We start from the raw sequence: 19,789 nt of genomic DNA, 5'->3' as shown, positions 1-19,789 counted from the left end.
TACAAAATGTATCACCAGGTGCATCAGTACAAACAATATTACAATCATTTACAGCCTTTCATTTTGATCTGTACAGCCCGAGGGGCTCTAAACAGTTCCCAGTCTCTCGGTGCGCTGTGGTAGAAAGGTCTTAGACAGCGACCCTTCCCCATTGCGCCTTTGCGGCAGCTGCCCCAAGCTTTAGTGCGTCCCTCAGCACGTAGTCCTGGACTTTGGATTGTGCCAGTCCGCAACAATCGGTCGGGGACAACTCTTTGTGCTGGAAGACCAACAAGTTTCGGGCAGACCAAAGCGCCTCTTTCACCGAGTTGATGATCCTCCAGCTGCAGTCGATGTTTGTCTCGGTGTGTGTCCCTGGGAACAGCCCGTAGAGCACAGAGTCCTGTGTCACAGAACTGCTCGGGATGAACCTCGACAGCAACCACTGCATCTCTCTCCAGACTTTCTTTGCAAAGGCACAATCCACAAGGAGGTGAACAACGGTCTCTTCCCCACCACAGCCACCTCGAGGGCATCGTGCAGAGGGGGTGAGACTCCTGGCGTGTAGGAAGGATCTGACGGGGAGGGCCTTTCTCACCACCAGCCAAGCTACGTCTTGGTGCTTGTTGGAAAGTTCTGGCGATGAGGCATTCTGCCAAATGACTTTGACAGTCTGCTCGGGGAACCATCCCACAGGGTCCACCCTCTCCTTATCCCTCAGGGCCTCTAGGACGTTACGTGCTGACCACTGCCTGATGGACTTGTGGTCAAAGGTGTTTTTCTGCATAAATTTTTCCACCGGGGACAGGTGGTACGGCGCGGTCCAACTACTTGGAGCGTTCCGCGGCAGCGTGGCCAGACCCATCCTTCGCAACACCGGGGACAGGTAGAACCTCAGCACGTAGTGACACTTGGTGTTTGCGTACTGAGGGTCTACGCACCGCTTGATGCAGCCACACACAAAGGTGGCCATCAGTATGAGGGCGATGTTGGGCACGTTTTTTCCCCCTTTATCTAGAGGCTTGTACATCGCGTCCCTGCAGACACGATCCATTTTCGACCTCCAGATAAAGCGGAAGATGGCTCGAGTGATCGCCATCGCGCAGGAGTGTGGAATGGGCCAGACCTGCGCCACGTACAGCAACAGCGAGAGTACCTCACACCTGATGACCAGGTTCTTACCCGCAATGGAGAGGGAGCGTCGCTCCCACATGCCCAGTTTCCTTTTCACCATAGCCACTCGCTCCTTCCAGTTTCTAACGCATGCCCCGGTCCCTCCGAACCATATCCCCAGCACCTTCAGGCCGTCAGCCCTGACAGTGAAGGGGACAAAGGATCGGTCAGCCCAGTTCCCAAAGAACATGGCCTCGCTCTTCCCACGATTTACCTTGGCTCCCGAGGCCAGTTCGAACTGGTCGCAGACGTGCATCAGTCTGCGCACCGACAGCGGATCCGAGCAGAAGACGGCGACGTCGTCCATGTACAGGGAGGCTTTTACCTGAGTGCCTCCACTGCCTGGGATCGTCACTCCTCTTATGCCCGGATCCTTCCTGATGGACTCGGCAAAGGGTTCTATGCAGCACACGAAAAGGACAGGCGAGAGAGGACAGCCCTGCCTGACTCCAGATTTAATCGGAAAGCTATCTGTTTCCCACCCATTGATTGAGACTGCGCTACTGATGTTAGTGTAGAGCAGTTGGATCCAATTTCGAATTCCCTCCCCAAACCCCATTTTGGAGAGCACATCCCCCATGTAGGTGTGCGATATTCTGTCAAAGGCCTTCTCCTGATCCAAGCTGATGAGGCAGGTATCCACACCCCTGTCCTGTACATAGGCAATCGTATCCCTGAGCAGCGCCAGGCTGTCAGAGATCTTCCTGCCTGGCACAGAGCAGGTCTGGTCAGGGTGAATCACCAATTCCAGAGCGGATTTGACCCGGTTGGCGATGACCTTGGACAGAATCTTATAGTCCACATTCAACAGTGAAATGGGTCGCCAATTTCTAATTTCCTCCCTTTCCCCCTTGTGCTTGTAGATGAGGGTGATGATGCCTTTCCTCATGGATTCTGACATGCTGCCGGCCAGGAGCATACTCTCGTACACTTCTAGCAGGTCTGGGCCGATCAAGTCCCACAGAGCCGAATACAACTCCGCCGGCAGGCCGTCGCTTCCGGGGGTTTTACTCTTCTCGAAGGACTCGAGGGCCTTAGTCAGTTCGTCAGGAGTTAGCGGTTTGTCTAGGCTCTCCCGCGTACTGTGGTCTAAGACCTCCGTGATAGAGGACAGGAAGGACTGGGAGGCCGTGCTGTCCGTGGGCTTCACGTCATACAGACCGGCATAAAAGGATTTGCTGATCCTCAGAATGTCGGACCGTGATGACTTTACTGAGCCGTCTTCTTCCTTCAGGCTGCTGATCACAGAGCGCTCTCTGTGTACCTTTGCTATGAACTGAGCCACAGCTGATGGAAACACCACAACAATGTAATGTTTGGGGCTATACCGTACTTTGACAGTGGGTCCTCCTCGATCCCCTTCTGAGTTGCGGTGACTGCGCTGACTTCTCCCAGAATGCTTCTCAGTCACTTCTCACTACCGCCCTCTGTTGGATGCTCTTCCTCCTGTTGAGTGCAAGAGTCCTTCTTCTCGATCCCCTTCTGAATTGCGGTGACTGCGCTGACTTCTCCCAGAATGCTTCTCAGTCACTTCTCACTACCGCCCTCTGTTGGATGACTTGTACCTGTTGATCAAAGTCAGGGCCTGAGGCTTCTCCATCACTACATGTTGGAGCGCCATATCTGCCTAACTCACAGTCAAACCCTCCTCTCCTGGACCATTGACCAACTGTGAAGTTCAACCTAACATAAAGGGTATGACTGCCTCCTGGCACAACACGTGCAGGTAACTCTTCCCCTCCCAGATGCTCCATAATGTCTGCAGCTTGGACTCCAGCTCCGCAACTCTAAACCAAAGCTGTTCAAGATGCATAAAGTTACAGCAGATATGGTTTTCTGGGACTGCAACACATTCCACAGATTGTCACATGTTGCATTCACAGCACACCACCATCCCTGCCATGTCTGTCCAACCTTATTTAATTAGTCAATTGGCTATTAATTTACACAGCCAAGGAAATAGCAAGTTCTGATGAAGAGTCATACAGACATCCAAACGTTAACTCTGTCTTCCTCTCCACAGATGCTGTCAGACCGGCTTTTCCAGCAATTTTTGTTTTTGTTTCAAATAGCAAGTTTCCTTGCTTGGAGACAAGAGAAGAATATCAACAAGCTACTGGAGGCTGAAAAAGGGCACCTTTTACTCAAAAAGTAGGACCTTTTTTCCCCTCTGCACTGAATTCCTACCAGTGTTGAAATCCCAACTTAGCACTCATTCCTCACCACTTTCAGTCCTCATCTCGCTATGTGTTCCCGCTCTGTGTAGTAGCAAAACCTGTCTGCTTTTATAGAAGATTCATGACTCACCCCTAAGCTGCAACTATTTTGTCAGCTTTTTGCCACAGAGGAGTGCAATGCAGAAGAATGCTAAGGAGATGAGAAAGTGAAAGCTGCCATCTGACAGTTGACACTCAGCTTTCCAGGCCTTATGAGGTCCTACTGTTCTGGCAGGATATGAGTGCAGAAGGTTTTGCCCAATATTTCAGGCCTATGACCTTTTATCAACCTAAAACATTGGACTGAATTTTCCAGCCCGCATTGGCACAGGATGGCAGGTAGGTTGAGGTGTAAATTTGGGTGACATGCCACCTGTGCTGTTTCTGGCATCTACCCATCTGCAATTTTACCAGCGGTGGAGAAGGTGTAGGGAGGCCTGCTTGCCCGTGGGCCAATTCATGCCCTTAAGTGGCCAATTAATATCCACTTAAGGGCTGCCACTCAAAGCTGCTGGAATTTTATCTGTGACATGGAGTGGCCAGCACCAACTGTCCTGCCTGTCCAATAAAACCTGGAGGACTGGTGGCCGAGTCTCCTTTATGGGTCCCTGTGCCAATCAGAAGCCCTTGCCCACAGTACTCCTCCAGCTCATTTCCATCCCCCCTGCTTGGTCTACCCGAGCCCCCTACCCCCGCTCATTCCGCTTGTTGGGACCTGCAAGCCTAGCTGTGGCGAAACTCCAGACTTCCCTTCATTAGGGCTCCATCATAGCTCGCTTCCCTAGGGCACTCACTGCAATCCCAGCACCCACCAACCACTGCTGGGACCAAAGAGCAGCCAACCATTTGTTTGGCCAGCAGTACTCGGAGGCAGGACCTCCTCCATGTTGGGGGTGGAAGTCTTACCTTAAGCCAATTAATGACTCGAATTCAGCCCATTAATGCTGCTTCCCTCTCCACCGATGCTGCTCAACCTGCTGAGTATTTGCAGCATTTTCTGTTTTTAGCTGCTCATACTTTATGTTTGACACTGATATATCCACCATCCAGAACCCTTGGCTTAAATCCTGTTCCTGTGCAATGGGACAAATATGGGCTTCCAGTGAAAATTGTGTTTTAAAAACAGATATGTTTCTCACACACATTGAATTTTGTCTTTTATCTTGTCTTTCGGGCTGCCATCCCCTGCAGCATTCTGGAGCTTAGCAGGTTGTCTCTTCAGGGTTGGCCATTGCTAATGGGTGACAATGGCCACCCATTGAGGATATGTGCCCCATCTTCCTTGCCACCCGGCAAGGTTTTATGTTGGCGCTCTACTGAGAAGAGGATTTCACTTTGTATGAAAACAAAGTGAACCTGGTCCTTATAACTACATGCTCAACTTATACTGCATATATACTTATAATAGTGCACTGTTCAGACAGAAAAGTTACAAGCTGTGTTTGTACTATATCCTATACTATAGGCGGAATTTTATGATGGCAGGGTTTTACAGTCCATTAATGCTGCTTCTCTCTCCACTGATGCTGCTCAACCTGCTGAATATTGACACTGATATATCCGCCATCCAGAACCCTCGGTGGAGACAGAAGCAGCATTAATGGGCTGTAAAATCCCGCCATCATAAAATTCCACCTATAGTATAGGATATAGTACAAACACAGCTTGTAACTTTTGAACAGCTCGCCACATTTTGCGGCCCCGCCCTACCGCAACAAGGCCGTAAAATTCCGTCCTACGTTGAGATTTCCCTGTCCCACTTTTCCTCTTGGAGTATTCTAACATGACGATAGAGTTGGAGGCACAAACAATACTTGGTGACTGAGCAAACACAAGTAGAATTTTAGATTAAGTTGATTCCTCCCTCAATATTCCACAGCATTTGCGATTTATGTCACTGTATACTCTTAACCAAGTACGCTAGCCCAACACAGTCACAGTTATGTCACATGGCAATAAAACAAGTTACAGGACAATGGATAAGTGAAGTAAGTAACCAAACCTGTTTTCTGCTGAATGCCTCTTTGTAGTTTACTTGACTATACTTGACCGAGTACTTATCTTTTGTTCTGGAAGTGATAATTAAAATTACATTTCTCTTTCTTCCGTTCCTCCACCAGCCCCCTCACCCCTGACTTGGGGTGTTTGGATTTGTTATTGTGGCAACTGTTGTGGGTGAATGGTGCTCAATTTTTCTTATGTCATAAGGTAACGGCACCCACTTTATCTTAAGATATGTATCTATATATGCCATTGCTCCCCGAAGTTCATCGCATTTCAAAAACAGCTGATTTCCTTTTCACAAGTTTGATTTTGGCGTTCCCCTGCCCAGACAATGGTCCAGGTCTTCCAGATAGTGGTGATGTTGCTGCATTGTCACTGCCGACAAAGATCTCCGTGCCTTTATGCGCCCTTTCAGCCAGGACTTCAAATCCTGGCTGTAGCAGCGATGGATCAATGCCCCCTTTCATGGGGAAGACAGTGTTCACAGCAGAAGATGGGCAAAGAGGAGGAGTGTAGAGATTATGCCCCCTTCTTACAACATTAGCTACTGTATTCAGCTAAGTTTTTTTTAAAGGTCTCAAGTCTTTCGGTGGGCTAGTGAGTGGGTGAGTGGGAAGGGAGCGAGTAGTTGGGTCGGCAGGGGTAGTCAGGTGCTGCTGGGTAACTGGGCCGGGTTGCAGGGGTTAGTCGGAGGGGGGATAGTTGGGCCGAGTAATCGGTTTGAGGGGTTAGTCAAGTCAAACAGGTAGTCAAGTTAGGAAGTTACTTGGGTCGGGTCAAGGGGGTAGTCAGATCAGATGTGTGTATGGTTGGGTCAGAAGGGTATATTGGGTCCTGGGGCGGGTAGTTGGTCAGGACGTAGTCGGATTGGGCAGGTAGATGAGTTGGGGTGGGTAATTGGGTCGGGGGACTAGTCTGATTGGGGTGGGTAGTCAGGTCAGGTGTTGAGAGAGAGAGACAGTCAGGTTGGATTGAGGGTGGGTGTGTTTTTATTATGTGTTCACAGAATGTGCGCTTTGCTGGCTAGGCCAGCATTCATTGCCCATCCTTAGTTGCCCTTGAGAAAGTGGTGGTGAGCTGCCTCCTTGAACCGCTGCAGTCCATGTGGTGTAGGTACATCCACGGTGCTGTTAGGAAGGGAGTTACAAGATTTCGATCCATCGACAGTGAAGGAACAGCGATATATTTCCAAGTCAGGATGGTGAGTGACTTGGAGGGGAACTTCCAGATGGTGACGCTCTCATCTATCTGCTACCCTTGTCCTTCTAGATGGTAGTGGTTGTGGGTTTAGAAGGTGCTGTCTAAGGAGCCTTGGTGAATTCCTGCAGCACATCTTGTAGATAGTATACACTGCTGCTACTGTAATTCGGTGGTGGAGGGAGCGAATGTTTGTGGATGTGGTGCCAATCGAGCAGACTGCTTTTCCTGGACAATGTCAAGCTTTTTGGGTGTTGTGTGAGGTACACTCATCGAGGCAAGTGGAGAGTATTCCATCACACTCCAGGCCTGTGCCTTGTAGATGGTGGACAGGCTCTGGGGAGTCAGGAGGTGGTTACTCGTCACAGGATTCCTAGCCTCTGACCAGCTCTTGAAGCCACAGTATTTATATGGCTAGTCCAGTTCAGTTTCTGGTCAATGATAACCCCCAGGATGTTCATAATGGGGGATTCAGTGATCGTAATGCCATTGAATTTCAAGGGGTGATGGTTGGATTCTCTCTTGTTGGAGATGGTCGTTGCCTGACACTGGTGTGGCGCGAATGTTACTTGCCACTTGTCAGCTCAAGCCTGGATATTTTCCAGGACATGGACTGCTTCAGTATCCAAGGAGTTGCGATTGGTGCTGAACATTGTGCAATCATCAGTGAACATCCCCATTTCTGACCTTATGATGGAAGGAGGGTATTTGATGAAGCAGCTGAAGATGGTTGGGCCTAGGACACTACCCTGAGGAACTCCTGCAGTGATGTCCTTGAGCTGAGATGACTGACCTCCTACAACCACGGTAATTTTCCTTTGTCTTAGGTATAACTCCAACCAGCAGAGAGTGTTCCCCCGATTCCAATTGACTCCAGTTTTCCTAGGGCTCCTTGATGCCACACTTGGTCAAATGTGGCCTTGATGTGAAGGGCGTCAATTCAGGGGTGTGGTAGTGGGAGAGAGAGTTGGGTCGGGTTGTTTGTGATGCTCATTTCAGTTATGCTGGCTGATTATTGAGTTATGCCAGAGATTAACCAGTGTAACTGTTATGTTCCTTCTCTGTCGGGTCACTTTGCTCAGCGAACATGGTTGCATGCCTATCTACTGGTGAATGAGTTGGTAAACAAGACACTGCAGATGCAGAGACCAATGTGAGATGAAGCACATGCTGTTTGTTTACACAAGTAACAGAACACTAACACAATGTGAGCCTCTCAAACCAGACCCTATTCTAAACTATTAATTAATATTATAGCCCGTGCCACATGCCATTGGGTAATACAGTCACATGGTCAATCTGATCACATTCTCTTAAAGGTGTTTAATCGAAAGTACGATCTAAAATCTTTACAATATATCAACTATTTACATAAATAAACTATTTACAAATTCAGTTTCTCTGGAGGCTTCTTCAAACGTATCAAACATCGTAGTTCTACAACTTTGTATAGTTTATCCGAGGCCTCCCTCTCAGGAGTCATCTGTCCACTAGGTTCTCCAGTAGGAACCTTTGACTCTCAGGCTCAACAGATCCTACAGGCACTTCCAAACCAAGTGGAGTACCTTCCACATGTGGTGTAGATTTCAACGAGAATGCTTGGCGCATCCTTTCTTGTAGATCTGTTTTCCTTTTCCTGAGGTGATCTACGTATCTCCTAAGTATCCGACCTTTGACCGATGTGTCATAGGAAAGAGGTCCTGTCACTGCATTAACTTCACTTGGGGTCATCTCCAAAGTTCTTTGCAAAAAATGTGTCTCCAACAGTGAAGTTTTTTTCACAAATGTGGTAATTGTGTCCATTTTTCCGGGCCTCCTGACTTCTCTCTACCCTCCCCCCTAAATTCGGCCTTATGAGATTCAAACAAGTCCTGAGACATCTCTTCATCAATAACTCTGCAGGGGAAACACCAGTGGTCATGTGTAGCATAGTCCTATAGCTGAGTAGGAAACGTAATAATCTAGTTGCAACAGAGTCTCCATCCAATTTCTTCATGCCACACTTGAAGGACTGGACTGCCCTCTTGGCCGTACCATTGGATGCAGGGTATGGTGAGCTCTTACTGTGTTATGCTATTGACACTTGTAAATCTTTGGAATTCCCACTGGTGAATGCTGTTCCATTATCAGACACTATTATCTTTGGTAACCCGAGGATCGCAAAACTCTGATGCAATCTGTCTATGGTGTCTCACCTCGTATATATCCATCCACTTCGTGTGAGCGTCTATAATCAAGAGGAACATTGTGCCCAAAAAAAGGCCCCACATAGTCAACATGCAGGCAGACCCATGGCCTTCCTGGCCATTCCCAGGGATGCAATGGAACAGAAGAGGGCTACTTCTGTACCTGTTGACACCGTATGCAGCTCTTGGCTAAGTTTTTGATTTCTGTATCTATCCCTGGCCAGCATAAGTAGCTGCGTGCCAGCATTTTCATTCTAGAGAGGCCGGGGTGAGCACTAAGCAATTCAGTCAATAATGGCTTTCTTCCTTTCGGAGGCACAATGACTTTCATTCCCCACAGCAAGATGCCAACCTGGCAGGTGAGCTCATATCTCCTAGTAAAATAGGGCTTCATTTCGTCAGAGATAAAAACAAAAAACTACTGCGGATGCTGGAAATCCAAAACAAAAACAGAATTACCTGGAAAAACTCAGCAGGTCTGGCAGCATCGGCGGAGAAAAAAAGAGTTGATGTTTCGAGTCCTCATGACCCTTCAGCAGAACTGAGTAAAGTTAGGAGAGGGGTGAAATATAAGTTGGTTTAAGATGGGGGGTGGGGTGGGGGGAGAGAAGTTGGAGGGGGGTGGTAGTAGTAGGGACAAGCAAGCAGTGATAGGAGCAGATAATGTCTATGGCATTTTTCGGTGCTGGAGCCTCACAAATAGCTCTCGCCTTTTCCCCTACTAGGTGAAGGCCCTGCGAGTCGACCCTATGACCCAAGTAAACCACTTCTTTTGCTTAAAAGATACATTTTTCTATTTTCAAACGTACTCCAGCTTGTGACCAGTACTGCTTCCAGGTTAGCCAGGTGTTCTTCATCAGTTAGTCCTGTTACTAGGACATCATCGAGATAAACCACAACATGAGGCAAACCTAGAAGTAAATTTTCCATTGTCCGTTGGAAAATGACACAAGCCAAAGAGGCTCCGAAGGGTACCTGTTATATTGGTATAACCCTCTATGTGTCTTGATAGTCACAAAATCCCAAGAGGCCTTTTATAGCTCGACTTGCAGGTAAGTGTGGCTCATATTGAGTTTCGTACATGTGGTTCCCCTTCCAGCCTGGAGTACAATTCATCAATTTTCTGTATAGGATGCCTATCAAATCTGGCCTCTTTGTTAACAGTCAATTGTAGTCCCCGCACATTCGCACACTCTGGTCAGGCTTTAGTAATGGAACTATGGGCGCTGTCCATTCGGAAAATTGTACAGGTTGTAAAACTCCCAACCTTTCCAGCCTATCCAAATTGACATCAACCTTGTCTCATAATGCATTGGGGACTGGCCTCGCCTTCAAGAATCTAGGGGTGGCCCCAGGATCTATGTGGATTTTAGCTCGCAGCCCTTGAATCTTCCTAAGTTCTCCCCTGAAGACGGAGGCAAATTTCTGTAATAATTATTGCAGATCCTTCATTATGAGTTGACAAATCTCAGTCCACTCCAGCTTTATTTCCTTAAGCCAGTTCTGACCAAGTAGACTTGGACCCTCCCCTATACCACTATCAGGGTAAATTAACAGACTGATTTCTATACTGTACTGGAACCTTGCATATACCCCTTACTGGTATGTCTTCACCAGTATGCGTCTTTATTTTGCATCTGAATTTTTCAGATTTAACGAGTGGTCTCCTCCATTCAAATATTTGAATGCATGTTCCCTTATAATTGTCCTGGATGCCCCTGTATGCATCTCTATTGACTTTCACTGCCACGTAGATTGGCTCTGTTTTACCCATTTTTAAGCTGTGTAGTGAGTAAATATCTGACTCTGTTTTTTCTGGTTCCTCTATTATGTTGGTTTCACAATTTCTACCTTTTTGCTTAAAGTTTTGTCTTAATCTTTCTTTACAATATCACATAACGTGCCCATTACGATGACAGTAGAAACACTCAGTTCTTTTAAATTGTCATTCGCTTGCAGGCTGTCTGGTTCCATTCCTGCCATTATTATTGTGGGTTTTCTCTGTTAAACCATTACTTTTTGCTGGTCTGTTAATGGTAGCTATTTCCCACCTTTCCAAGGAATCCAGCGCTTCCGCGCCATTTCTAACTGGTGCTTCCCTCCCGACGCGAAGGACGCCATTTTGTGCTCCTTGATTGCTTCTGAATCCCTGACTGTGCTCTCCATTGCGAGCGCCAACTCTAGCGCCTTCCTGAAGTCTTAATTCGTTTCTGACAACAACCTTTTTTGAATGGCATCTTCATTAATCCCACATGCTAATCGATCTCTTAACATGTCGCTAATCGACGTCCTGAACTCACAGTGCTCTGTCAGTTGTTCTAAGGCTCCTGCATAGCAAGCAACTGTCTCTCCAGGTGCGCAACACCTCAAATTAAATGTAAAACGCTGCATTGTTACCAAGGGTTTCGGCTGAAAATGGCTTTTCACAAGATTTACCAACTCAAAGCTCTTGGAATCTGGGGAGTTGGGTGCCATTAAACTACGAATTAGGCCGTCTGTTTTACTGCCACATGTTGATAAGAGGCTTACTCGCCTCTTCTCCTCCCCCGATATGTCATTGGCCAAAAAGAAGAATGCAAGGCGTTCAAAATAATGTTATCGGTGGTCTGATCAAATGGTTCGATACAACCAAACTGTGGCATACTGGAAGTAGATAATTTCGATGACTATGATGAAGGCTGTGATTACAATCACCTTGCAAGATACAGCTGATTTACTTAGCTGAATTTTCACGGCTTTCTTTGGTGACGTCAACTGGTCGTGTTTTGCCTCGTCACCAGTTGTTATGTTCCTTCTCTGTCAGATCGCTTTGCTCAGTGAACACGGTTACACGCCTATTTACTGGTGAGTGAGTTGATAACTAAGGTATTGCAGATGCAGAGACTAATGTAAGATAAAGCACATATTGTTTATTAACACAAGTAACAGAGCACTAACACAATGTGTGCTTCACAAACCAGACCCTATTCTAAACTGCTGATTAACATTGTAGCTCACGCTACACAGCAATTGGGTAATACAGTCACGTGGTCAATCTGCTCACATTCTCTTTTAGGTGTATTGCACCTCAGATTACGACAGTAACATTTCCAGGGTAAGTATCCAGGTAAGTCCCGCGTACCCAGCCCAAAGACCGGATTTTGTGGCCCCTTGCGGGCATTTTTGGCAGGGGTGGGGGGGGGCACACAAAATATGTCTGGTGGCTAGCCAACTGCCTTCTCGCCTACCCCGACCTGGTCCTCATATGGGGAGTGGGTAAGGCGCCCGATAGGCCACCCACCCATAGGCCTGTTGAGGACCTTGAGTGGCCAATTATTGCCCACTTAGTGTCCTCAATCCATCTCCACTGCCATAATACGCTCAGCAGTGACGGGTGGGCAAGAGTGGGAAGGCTATTTTTTAAACGGCTTTGATGAAAATGAAGGAAGATATGGGGGGGGCACATCATTAGGGGGTGCCCTGTACACAATTGGGGCAATTCCCCCCCCGCCCAATTTGTTACCCCCCCAACCACACAACCACCCCCCCCCCCCCCCCTCCCCACCACCTGGCCTCCCTGCCTGGCCTCCAAGCCCACCCTTACACCCCTTCACCCCTTCTTCCCTATAGTGCCCGATCCCTCCCCGCCCTAAAAGCCTTGGACTTACCTCAGCCTGGTGTCCATCTTTGACCTCCATGGGCCTCCTTACATTCCCAGCAGTGCCCACTACTGAGTTTTGGCACTGCTGGGGCTGCAAGAGCAGCCAGCCAATCAGGTTGAGGCAGGAGGACAGGGCATACCACATTAGCTTGTTTAGGCCATTCGCTGCGGGGCAGCCTTTTTTAAAGTCAGTTGGTTTGAAACCGACTTTCCTTCCTCAGGGAGGGGGTGGGGGGATGGGGTGAGGTAACAGTATGCCTGCCACCCCCCCCACCAATCCTCCGTAAAATCCAGCCCCAAGTCTCCGACACTAAGGTCAGTGTAACAGATATTCTTGGAGGGTCCCGGGCAGTGCAAATCAGTCCATCAGGAGTTTAAACTTCTCGGGCAATTACAGTGTTGGGCACACATCAGGACCTCCATAGGGTCCTGACACTCAACACAGAAAGTCCATAGTTCACCGCTCTGGATCTCGGAAGATTCAAGCCAACATTTTCCCTTGGGAGCAAGTGACACTGTTGGATTTATAATAGGATTTGTCTTATTTGTTCCTTAATCCTGAACAATGTTAACAAGCTGGGAACATCCACTTGGTTCCATGTTTAAAAATAATTCTAGCTTTATATATTCTTGAGATATGGCTTTTCCCTTACTGTATATTTCACCTTGAACGCATCAACAGTTGTAAGGCTTTAGAAATGTGCAACTGCTCACCTTTCTAATTATCACATTTCTGATGAAAGTTACATTTTATGTGATTTGATGTGAACTCTGAACAACTAATACCAAGGAAATGAATCATCATTCACTACTTCCAACTATTTAATGTATTAAAACAGCTTGAAAGAGAGAAAGACTTGCACTTACATAGTGCCTTTCATAACCTCCGGGCATCCCAAAGCACTTTACAGCCAATGATATACTTTTGAAGTGTAGTCATTGTTGTCATGTATGAAACGAGACAGCCAATTTGCACATAGCCAGCTCCCACTAACAGCATATGATGATGACCAGTGATGTTGAGTGACTGATAGATATTGGCCAGGAGACCGGGGATAACCCATCTGCTCTTCTTCAAAATAATGCCGCAGGATTTTTTGTATCCACCTGAGAAAGCAGACTAGGCCTCAGTTTAACATCTCATCCAACAGATGGCACCCCCCTCAGTACAATACTGCACTGGAGGCTCAACATAGATTTTTGTGCCGAAGCCCTGGATTCCATATCCATCTGATTCAGAGGCAAGAGTATTATCAAATAAGCCACAGCTGACACCTTACACATATAAGGCACCTGGAACATAGTGGGCAGAATTTTGCCCTCGGTTGGTGGGCGGGCCCCACCGGCTCGGCGGCGGACGGACAGCCAACCCCCGCCACTGAAACGGGGCCTGCCGCCATTTTGAGTGGGTGGGCCAGTTAAGGCCCACACAGCGGCCTACCCGACAAGAAGTGATATGCGCTTCCTGTGCGGGGGAGGGGGGGAGAGAGAATCTCCAACTGTCAAAGTGCACTCTTTCGCGCACTGCTCCCTGAGGCAAAGTCCTGTCTCAGGGAGAGCGCCGACAGGTAAGAAAAGTCAAAAAATAGAAAAATTTTAAAATTATTAACATGTCCCCCTCATGTGACAATGTCACACGAGATGGGACATGTTAATAAAAAGGACATAAACTTTATTAGACTTTTTAAAAATGGACATGAAACCTCATCCCGCCAGTGGACGAGGTTTCATGCTTTATCAGAAACCCGCTGGGGCTCCTGGCCTGCCCGCCAGCCTTAAGGTTGGACGGGCAGGTCTTTAATTATCTTAATTAGCCTGTCAATGGCCTCAATTGGCTATTGACAGGTCGGCAGGTGGACAACTGATTTCGCTGTCCGCCAGCCTTCCTAAAAATTTAAAGGGACCGGGATGATGTCAGGGATTCCTCCCAACGTCATTTCGCGTCATTTTCCCATCGGCGAGCAGGCGCCGCCCCCAAATCGCCGATGGGAAAATTCAGGCCAGTGAAACACACAAAATTCTTCACAGGGGTGGAAAGGGAGGAGAGTAATGACAACAAACAACATTTAGCTGGGTTTTAGTAGAGGTGAATGAAAATAGGTTTGATGAGGTTTTTGAAGTTGGGAGAAATGGAGACAACTGGACTTTAGGGGTATGGCACTGGGATCTCTGCCAACAATGATGGTCGGAGTGTTGAGGGATGCACGGGAATTGGGAACAGGTGCAGGCAATAGATCAAAATTCAATGAGAAGGAAGCTGGAAATTGTAAAGATAAGGAGAATCAACACTCTAATAGACTATAGTTGAGAGCAAGGACTGGATTAGGAAAACAAAATCCTCAAAGGTGATAAGTTTGATTTCCACCCTTCATTGCTGAACAGTACTGCATTCTTCTCCTTTGCATCTCCAGCAGTAGTTTCCCTTGTGTCATCTTATTAAAATGCCACTTATCCTTAAGTTACCTATTAAATAACCATTGACAATCAACCCCAGTCACCTTGACCTGGGAGTTTTCACTTATTTTCTGTGTCATCTATTCCAAGCTGTTTTTTTTGCCTTCTGGCAAAGTGGGATTCCTATGGCACTGAAGTAAGAAAATATACCTGGTCTTTATTGTGAAATCCTTCATCCTCAAATGCTATTCGAACACACAAGTGGATTTTAGACCACTGAGGAAAGGATTCCAATCATATCCAATATGAAATGGTCATTGGGGCCTTTTTAAAAAGAAAACATAGCCTCTGTTCCAATTGGCCTTATCTTTACCAGCCTTATAAAAAGGAAAAATTGACCAAGTGGTCAATAGTTACCTTACTTGAATCCTATTCTGTCCTTCAGCAATTGGTCCCCCCATCACTGGCTTCAGATGCAGGCAGAAAGTCATTTTGCTTATCATTCAGCATCAACTGAAAAGCTTCTTGATATTTGGTAGTTTGCAGGCTTCCATTGAGGGTTTTTTTTTAATATGTTTGCCTTATTAGACTGCAGACCTTCAAGAAGTACACAGAAACCAAGGGATAACATCGGAAAAAGAGAGACATCAATCCCGAAGCAATGAGGTACAGCCAAAAAAGAAGAAAAAGAAAAGGCTACAGGACTACTGGACATCTGGTAAGAAGACAACATTTCTGATAGATTTGCATTTTCGTAAGAAAAATAAAGAAAAAGAATTCAAATATTTCCTGAGATTCAGGATTGTGGGCGTGTTGGACTGATAAAGGCTTGTTCTCAATCCGGTGGCACACTATACTCCCCCCACTGAAACACCGATTTGGGTGCACTCAGCGCCCAGTTACTAACAGATATTGTTGACCGTCAAGCAGCTATTGAACTCAGACATAGAACTGCCAGATAGTGGCAGAGCAAAGGCCTTGAGAAAGCAGCAAATGAGAACAAGTTGGAGCTGCTGTTTCTTGAACTTTATTAATGCAAACCAACCCAGTAGAGGCAGAACAAGAAATGGAAATGCCTTCCAGATTATGGCATTTGAAGACAGGTGAAGTCTGTGCTGTTTGCACAAACATCTGACTCAGACTAATAAAAGGTACCCTCCACAGAAGGAGAAACGGAGTTAACAGCCTGGATTTTCATCCTCGGGGCTGGTAGCAGGAGTTGGGAAAATTCTGGGCTCAGCCTGCCCACCTTGGGAGAAAGGGCCTGCTAGAACAGGATTTTCATTTAGTCATTTGGTAGTACAGAACTTCAGTATATATGTATATGTAGCTACATATATTAATACACAGGGCCCCATTCTTTTCAGACAGAAAGAATATAGACATACATTGTGCCTGTTTCAACGAAACAAAATAAGTGACAGCCATTCGCTGACTCATTCCTCAGGACAATGCCTTGACCAATCAATCAATCAGGGTCAAGCTGCCTGGTTTAAATTTCAAACAATTCTTGGCAGTTAACTGTCAGCCACCATCAGTGGTGCATTGTCCATGGCACCGCCACTTGCCAACCAATCTGCACTCTCTTCACGTGCAATATAAATTTTTGTTTTCCCTCTTATATTGATATTCTTGCGAGTGTCCTGATGAGTGCAAGACAAAATGCTTAGACATGTCTTTTTTCAGGATCTTCATTGTGGGGGAGGCGGGTGTGGGCTGGAGTCAGGCCAGCCGACCCAGGAAAAAGGTCAGAGGCAGCCACAAGGTGTTGAGGTGGGCTGTTTAAAAGGCTCGCTTGGTACTGTGGGATTTGGTCCCAATTAAATAAAAACAGAAAGGCCTCCCAGCCCTCAACCTTCACCCCCCCACACACACCCAATGTCCCATCCATACCACCTCATGCCCCCCACCCAACCCCCATGGACGCTCATGCTCCACATGCCAAGCAATGACTCTCCACCCACCCCCATGGCGCCTCTTGCCTCCTATGCCAAGCTGTAGTACTTCCATGCCCATTAGCCCACTATACACTGGTGTAGAACCAATCAAACCTAAAGTGACAATAGGGTGTGTTTAACATTTTTTTTAAAAAACTGTCATTCATACATAACTTTCCAAGATGTTTAAAAAAACTCCTTTTTACTACAGGGCAATAGAAGTGGCAATCACCTAGACCCTTTAAGTTATCGATAGCTGAAACTGCAAGCACTTGAAACCTCTTTATCTTAAGTAAATAAACATTGTGAAATTGACAGCATGGATCAGAGAGCAAGGGCCATCAGTGAAGCAATGTTTTCTCTGGGGCTCAGGTGTTTCAACAGGCTAATGGATTTCTGGGGTCTCACCCAAGCCTCCTTATGTTCATCCACTGCCTGACTAGGTAGCAGCTCTTAGGTATGAAAGGAGAAAGCCAGAAGGGTAAGGTTGTGGTGCTGGAGGTGTGGAGGGATAGGGAGAGGTGGGGAGGGGAATGTAGCATGGGATTGAAAATAAGAGTTGTAAGAGCTGCACCCTCTTAAATCAGAAGACAGTGTGGGATGAGGGAGGAGGTGAGATGTAAGAAGGAGGATTAGGTATGAGGATGATGTTAAATTCAACCTCAGCAAAGGCCATCCCAATGATGTCTTGCACCAACTCCTCCATGAAGGTTAGGGAATGCAGCAGTACCTGTCCGCTACCAGTTAGCTCCTGCTGACTGCATTTGTGCACCAACATATCCTACAAGAGAGAAGGCAATGTGTTAGTGAATGGCATGGAATCTGTTTGGGTGATGTGATGGGGTTGTATAGTTGACATTGCGCACAACCTGTGAGATGTGGATGTGAGATTTACAGCAACGTTAGGTGTGTGAGGGTATGGTGGAGCACAGGAATGCTGGTAACGAGTCCCAATTGATAGAGATTGTTGGCAGTTGAGTAATGGGGAGCGTGGTGAAATGACCAATGCCTGAGGCTACTGGTACAGTTGATATAGTTTTTAAAGATGCATTCACTTAGCTTGACTACTCAAGTGAGATCATTGAACATCTTGTGGCACTGCATCGGGTCTTGACTCCTGGCAGTGGCATCTATGGCTATCTGGGCATGTGTCTGGAGGGGTCCTGGTCTCCTACACACACAGGATATCTCTCTTCCTTTCACATCCTCCACCAAGACATTCAGTGCAGCGTCAAAATACGTTTGAGAAAAAATTGGAACCCACAATCTCCCATATTGTGCTATTCTTGAATGCTTCACAAGTCAGATTCATTTCCTGTATGAGTGCCAGCACCCGTTCCAGTCACAACGCACCTCCCATTTAAGTAATCCAGGCTAGTTATAAGCACAAAATTGGCATCCAGCCAATCAATAGTACAGTTAGCATTGGCTGGACTTTGATACCTTTGAAATGAACAGGCAACACAAGTTGTCATGCTGCCTGCATCACAAACAAGTGACAAGTACTAATCGTACATCACAGTCCCCATGCCCATTTTCAGGTGGTATTGAATTTAGCACCTATTGATTCAGTCCAGGAAATACAATGATATCTTTGTGAATTTCCATTTTCATCCAACTAACCATTTGCCATGTTGAAGAAAGATTTTCACTAGAGATAAAATCCCAAAACTGGTAACGTTGCTTAATCATTGCAGTTAAGTATGGACTATTTACTTAAGAGGGAACTGAGTTTATTTTATAGTGATCTTCGTCAGCTCCAAGTTACCTGGGGCCTAGGAATACATTGCCCTAAAATATAACCTACATTCTGGCAGTCACTAATGGTGAATATGTGCAGAAAGGGCGAGGTAGTCATTGGGTGGTGATTTTACGCCCACCTTTTATTTACAGTTAATTAATTACAATATGATTATGCCACTGGAGACTGTGCTATCAGTTTAGGATGTTATAAAACATTTGTTAAACAAGAACTTTATTTACTTTCAATCAAGACAAAATTAATTTTGTACCGTAACATTTAAATAGGATTGCATGAGATTTTCAGCTAAAACTCATGCTGTATTAAAGAGATAAGAGATTGCAATGTAAACCAGCAGGCTTACTGCTTCTTAAAAGTGGCCATTCCTTATTGAATTTAGAGTTTGAATGGCATTGCAAAAGCTAAGAAACTATTTTTTAGGATTTTACCCTAGGGCAGGGTTGATCAATGATAAGAAGCTGAAATACGAGTTCCTTCAAACCCTGGGTGGTTCTGTCGAGCTAAGTCAAAACCAAGCCCAGTCAAGTTTAGGATTGGATCTGTTCAGGTTCAAATTTTCCCAGTGGCAAAATGGCTTCATGGAGTCAAGCCAAGTTTTTATTTTTCAATTGCACTACAGGAAACATCTGACCATTTTAATATTGCAGCTGGCTTTGATCCAGACGAAGGCCTTGAGTCCTTTTAGAGTAGGGCCATGAAAACTTATTTCTTGGAAAGAGTTATCAATTACACATAACATTTTTAAAAAGACTCACAGTTAAAAACTACAAAAATAGAAGGGATTAATATTAATATCAATTATTAATTGGTACTTAACTTTAATTTAAAGTGTCAACTGCCGCTCAGTTGGTAGCACTGTTGCCTCAGAAGGGTATGGGTTCAAGACCTACTCCGAGACCTGAACACAGAAATCTAGGTTGATACTCTAGTGCAGCACTGAGAGAGTGCTGCACTGTGGGAGGTGCCATCTTTTGGATGGCACATTAAACCATGGCCTGTCTGCCCTCTCAGGTAGCCATAGCAGGTCCCATGGCACTATTACCCCTTTCTAAATTATGATATTGTAGGCAGACTGGCAGGCAACTTCCTACTGCATGGTTGCACTTTAAAGAAAGAGAAGACTTGTTTTGGTATAGCACCCTTAGGGCAGAATTTTTCTCTCGCCAGGCGGGCATGCGCCTGACCTGAACGAGAGTAAAATAGTACGCGATGACATCGGGTGAGCGTTCTGACGTTATCGTGCACTCTCACGATATTTCGCTTGGCGGACGCGTGCAAGAGATGGCAGCACACCCACTGAC

General features: G+C 46.3%; 1 protein-coding gene across 1 annotated transcript in view; it reads left to right on the top strand.

Moving 5' to 3' along the window:
- The window catches only part of rbbp8l (retinoblastoma binding protein 8-like), a 130,430-nt gene that overhangs the window by 85,766 nt on the left and 24,875 nt on the right, over window positions 1-19,789 (top strand). Inside the window, exon 14 of the mRNA XM_078555054.1 lies at window positions 15,378-15,507. Coding sequence (XP_078411180.1) covers window positions 15,378-15,507 — 130 coding nt within the window. The remainder of the gene's footprint in view (window positions 1-15,377; window positions 15,508-19,789) is intronic.

The sequence above is a fragment of the Cetorhinus maximus genome, chromosome 13 (assembly GCF_964194155.1).
Source record: "Cetorhinus maximus chromosome 13, sCetMax3.hap1.1, whole genome shotgun sequence".
NCBI classification, from domain to species: Eukaryota; Metazoa; Chordata; class Chondrichthyes; order Lamniformes; family Cetorhinidae; genus Cetorhinus; species Cetorhinus maximus.
Note: the sequence above shows the minus strand (reverse complement) of the source record. Positions and strands in the feature narration are given on the sequence as shown.